This window comes from Xyrauchen texanus, chromosome 45 (assembly GCF_025860055.1).
Source record: "Xyrauchen texanus isolate HMW12.3.18 chromosome 45, RBS_HiC_50CHRs, whole genome shotgun sequence".
In the NCBI taxonomy this organism is placed as follows: domain Eukaryota; kingdom Metazoa; phylum Chordata; class Actinopteri; order Cypriniformes; family Catostomidae; genus Xyrauchen; species Xyrauchen texanus.
This window is the reverse complement of record NC_068320.1, coordinates 27,837,607-27,843,254: the sequence shown is the minus strand read 5'-3', so window position 1 is coordinate 27,843,254 and position 5,648 is coordinate 27,837,607. Positions and strand designations below refer to the sequence as shown.

General features: G+C 38.2%; 1 protein-coding gene across 1 annotated transcript in view; it reads left to right on the top strand.

Annotated features, from left to right (window-relative positions):
* The window catches only part of crybg1b (crystallin beta-gamma domain containing 1b), a 36,981-nt gene extending 33,253 nt beyond the window's left edge, over nucleotides 1-3,728 (top strand). The window contains exons 21-22 of the mRNA XM_052118338.1: nucleotides 508-670; nucleotides 2,560-3,728. Coding sequence (XP_051974298.1) covers nucleotides 508-670; nucleotides 2,560-2,648 — 252 coding nt within the window. The 3' untranslated portion in view covers nucleotides 2,649-3,728. The remainder of the gene's footprint in view (nucleotides 1-507; nucleotides 671-2,559) is intronic.
* Nucleotides 3,729-5,648: the final 1,920 nt, after the last annotated feature.

The following is a 5,648-nucleotide window of genomic DNA, read 5'->3' as shown; positions in this document are numbered from 1 at the left end:
AATAACAGAAGGACTTGTAAAAAGTGTTTTGTTGTTGTTGAGAAAATAAACTGCATCAAATATTGCCTAGCATAGGTTTAAAGTTGTAAGTGGGGAAAGTGTAATTAAATACATCGATATAAACATTGAACCCACTTTTCCCTCAAATAACCACTAGATGGTGCCATAAACATGTGAAACGCACATACTAAAGCTTGTTTGGATCATCAGCTTGAACAGAGAGTGAAACCGGAGCATCAAACGTTGTGTCTCATATTTAATACACACGATGTTATGGGGTTAATACAACATTTTGAAGCATTCTAGGCGCTTCATACACAAAAACTGCTCTTAAAGGAGATCCGCAACATTATGTTACCTTCTAAGATATCTTCTTTTGATCATAAAGTAAGAACGCAGTATATGTGTGTTCGTTGTACTTGAATGTTTATTAGAGTATCAGTGTAAGGTTAATAACATGCGGTGTAAGGATGCTGAATAAACAGTCGCTCGTGTTGTGTATGTTAGGGTCTGGTGGATTGCTGTGTGGACGTGGGATCTGGTGTCCCGATGGCCGGCAGCAGAGCGGTTCTCTCTTCAGAACCCGGTCAATCTCAACAGCTGTGGAACATCACCGCTGACGGACTCATACGGAACAATGCTGCTCCTAACCTGGTACTGGAGGTCAAAGGTCAGCGAGCGCCTCGTGTGTACAAACATTAACAAAGATCGTTGTTAAAGGAATATTTCAGGTTAAACATCAACACAATCTTTGACATGCTGTTGATTATCAATTTAGACACTTTAAAGCTGAAAAAGCACGTTTCACTCATTCATGCTAGTGATTTAGCAACTAGCTTCACATGTCTTGGAATGTGTTTCCCCATAGACTTCCATTGTGAGCGCATTACTGTAAACACATGTTTTCTTGGGTTTTTGCCAGCAGAGAAATGAGTCAAAGTGATTGTCTATGGTAATCCTCAGCATGCCGCACATGTTTAAGGTGTTTTTAACCTGAAACAGACTTCTGTAGAAATCTAATACACAGTTAATCACAGCTTGACAGGTGTCATAACTCAATGACTAGTGTGTGTTTTTTGTATACTGTTCTGCCTTAAATGACAAAAATAAAACATGGGAATCTAGACTTTCTGAAAGTCATTACTCCTAATATAATTGCCTCCTATATCCACATGATTTATGCCAAAGACTTGTGGTTGGTTTATTGGCAGCAAGAGGATTTCTGGAATAGGTGACTAGCGCCATCTAGTGGCGTCACGTGATTACATTTTCATTTAAAGCAGCAAAAATGCTTCAACTTCACATTTGAGATTAAACAAAATAATACATAAATAATGTGAAAAATACTAAATAAATAAATAAAAAAAAAACATATATATAATTAAGTAAATAAATGCATATATGCGTTCATAAATAAATATATAAATAATTAAATGTAGGAGGAGATATATATAATTAGTATACAATATTTGTAATATATAAATAAATAAATAAATACATACATAAATAATTAAATGCATGCATTAATGCAAAATAATGCAGTATATAAAAAGGTCGGAAATGCAAAAATGTTAAAGGAAATGTGATTTTTAATTCTATGTTTCTGCATGAAGTTCCGTGTTTATTTTCCTTCGTGCAACATGCTAATGAGAGGATGTCAATCAATCATCAGTAGACTTCGCTGGACGTTAAAGGGATATTCTAAATAAAAATGTCTTTTACTCTCATTTATTCACCCTCATGTCATCCCAGATGTGTGTTACTTTCTTTCTTCTGCTAAACTCAAATGAAGATGTTTAAGTATTTCAGCTCTGTTGGTTCATGCAGTGCAAGTGAATGGTGACCAGAACTTTGAAGCTCTAAAAAGCACATAAATGCAGCATAAAAGTAATCCAATGTTTTAATCCATGTCCTCAGAAGTGATATGATAGGTGTGGGTTTTAAACACTATAAATCTCCAATTTTACTTTCAATATTTATAGTAAACAATTAGATTTATATAGAGATTTATAGCAAAAAAAGAACTGAAATATTGATCAGTTTCTCACTCACAGCTATCATATCACTTCTGAAGACATGGATTAAACCACTGGAGTCTTATGGATTACTTTTATGCTGCATTTCTGTGCTTTTTGGAGCTTCAAAGTTCTGGTCACCATTCACTTGCATTGTATGAACCAACAAAGCTGAGATATTCCTCTCCTTCTTCTGCAGAACACAAGTTAAAGTCATACTTCAGAATTAATAAATGATTAAAGAAATAGAGAAATGTGTTTCCTTTAATAATTTACATTTATTTATGTTGTATTAGGTTTGCATTAATTGATGCATTTATTTATCTGTACATCGCACATTTGATTCATTTTTCTGTATATTTATTTATGCATGAATATGCAGATTTATTTATGTCTGTATAATTTTTGCAGGTTTCATCCAAATATACCAACAGGGTGAAAATCACAAAGAAATATCCGTGTCACCTGTCTAAGCGATGCACACTATCAAGTCAACACCGATAATGACTAAATCACACGTTTCTCTCTCTCTCGCTCTCTTCAGGAGGTCAACAGTTCAACAAAACACAGATTATTCTCAATGAATTCAACCCCAACAAAATGAATCAAAGATGGTCCCTGGAGATTCTCTGAGTCGGAACTGATGACAGTAAATTCAGTGCAGCTCCGTCGTGGAACCAACTGCACCAGGGGGACCAGGGTCCTGTGAGGCAGCTGCGCCAGGGGGACCATGGACTGCATTCATTACGGAAACCTCGTTCCCAAGAGAACGCCACCGTCAGCGGCTGGAATATGATCATATAACATGAACTAAGCTGCCTTTGAAATCAACAGAGAAAATGTACATGGAAGAGACTTGAACAATTATTCTTCATTAACTTTCTTTTTTCATTCTGTAAAATGCATAAACATTCCTGTATAGATATTTGCTTCCTTTCAGCTGTATAAAAATAGACGTGGTGTTTATAAGTCAATGTGTTTTTTTTCATGAACATCAGCTTTGTTCAAATCACTGAATCGTGTGATCACGTCTCTGCTGATTGGCCAGCGGGGATTCTCTCTTTGCTGATTGGCTGTCCTGGGAATTCAGGTGTTCTGTGTCTGATGAGTAAAAAGTGAGGTTTGCCACACTTGAGTGTTATCAGGAGTGGCTTGAGACGGACAGTTAAATAAGTGTGCAATAGGTTTGCATTGGAAAACAATTCATTCTTCATATAATGGCGTCATTATTCATGGAAATACTCATTCTTGACATCAGTAAAATTCATAATGTTTTAAATCTTCCCCGGTACAATTTCAATGATCTGCCAGTCACTCACAAATATCTATAAATAATTTCTTGCTAGTTAAAGATGCTGTAAGTGATCTCAGCTGTTCTACTTCCACAAGACTGAGCTATTGGATTAGCCACGCCCCCTCTCTCCAAAACCACGCCCTCTGAATATACCAAATGAGCTTTATTGAACCCAACATCATGGAGAAACGGTTGTCAGTAACAACAGCAGCACAACAGCGCCCTCTACTGGCAACTGTTATGAACAACATGGCATAAAAACGGCGTTAAGCCTCAATAATTCACTGCAGCTACAATACTATGAGAACGAGCGACATGATTGACAGGTCGAAAGCGTCAGAGACCGCAGACACATGTTTGTTTGTTGTTTACAGAGTCTAGTGATGTCACAGAGACCGGAGAACACCACACTTATATCAGTCATATCTGTCGGGGAGTTTATGAACACATTTACACTTACAGCAGCTTTAAGTCTGTGATTCACTCACACATATCTATAATGAATCACTTACAAACACAAATATCAGCTATATAGTTTATTTGTAAAAATGATAACTTTTGAGTGTGTGTGTGTGTGTGTGTGTGGTGTGAGTGTGTGTGTGTGTGTGTGTGTGTGTGTGTGTATCTGTGTGTGTATGTGTGTGAGTGTGTGTGTGTGTGAGAGTGAGTGTGTGTATGTGTGTGTGTGAGAGTGAGTGAGTGTGTGTATGTATGTGTGTGTGTGAGAGTGAGTGTGTGTGTGTGTATGTGTGTGTATGTATGTTTGTGTGAGAGTGAGTGTGTGTGTATGTATGTGTGAGTGTGTGTATGAGAGTGAGTGTGTGTGTGTGTATGTGTGTGTATGTACGTTTGTATGAGAGTGAGTGTGTGTGTATGTATGTGTGTGTGTGTGTGAGAGAGAGTGTGTGTGTGTATGTAAGTGTGAGTGTTTGTGTGTGTATGTATGTATGTGTGTGTGTGTGTGTGTGTGTGAGAGAGTGTGTGTGTATGTATGTGTGTGTGTGTGAGAGAGTGTGTGTGTGTATGTATGTGTGTGTGTGTGTGTGTGTATGTAAGTGTGTGGGAGTGTTTGTGTTTGTATGTATGTATGTGTGTGTGTCTGTGTGTGTGTGTTTGTGGACATGAAACTGCTGATGTTGTGTTGGACCAGCGAAGTCAAAATGAGATCAGTCAGTCAGCATTTGCTGTCAGCCATCAATGCATCAGCTTCCTGTCGCTGTGGTAACCATCCGGACGCCGGGGCACGTGGGTAAATGGGGAGCAGAGCCGCAGTAATCCTCCAGACAAAGAAAGGGAGATTAAATGAATTAAATGCAACGAGAGGATTCACGGGTTTATAGACACACAGACGCTGCAAACAGACTCATGACACTGAACCACAACAGCACTGAAATGTGTTCGGCATTGACCTTTGACCTTTACAGTAACACATGTTCTTTACACACTAATCTCGCTGTCTAATGTGAGAAACTAAAAATACAACTTTTGAATTTGCTTTGATCTTGTTTACTGAAGGAATGTTCAGCTTTATTATGTTATTCTGCAGCACTTCTGTCAAAGCAATACGCTTCAGATTTAGTTGAAAGACTTTATTATACGGGATTTATTACATCAGTCCATGATTGAAAATCAAACATGCATTCACAATACACTGAGATCAGTTTACAGAACATGAGCATGAATATAATATTTACTTTCGTGTTTCTTCTATAGCAGCTAATAAAGCCGATGTGCAGTTTCGGGAATCAGATACAGTCCGAATGCAAATAATGCCGCACAAAAGATGAAGCAGATTGACTGTGTCTGTTGATTTTAGAGTCGGGCACATTTTGTACCTCTGTTGTTCTACAAGAGAACGCGATTTCTTAATATGATGAACCATATGTCATCCAAACCGATGACCTCCTTTCACACGTCTGACCTTTACCTTCTCAATAATACCTGCAAACATGCATGAGGAATAGATTATTAACCATAACTTATAAACCTTTAGATTTAGACCTACCGTGAGCTCTAAGGTGGTTTATCGTTATAATATGCTCCTGTTGAAGATATCAGACTGCGTTATTTCAACTTCATTGTATAAAAATCGTGTTAAATAGAGGAATTCCTGTTAATGAACTACTCTACCCGGGGTCTGTGTATCTCAGTGAGTATTGACGCTGACTATCACACCTGGAGTCGTGAGTTTGAATCCAGGGTGTACCGAGTGACTCCAGTCAGGTCTCCTTAGCAACCAAATTGGTGCAGTTGCTAGGGAGGGTAGAGTCACATGGGGTAATCAAATTGGCCCAGTTGCTAGGGAGGATAGAGTCACATGGGGTAACCAAATTGGCCCG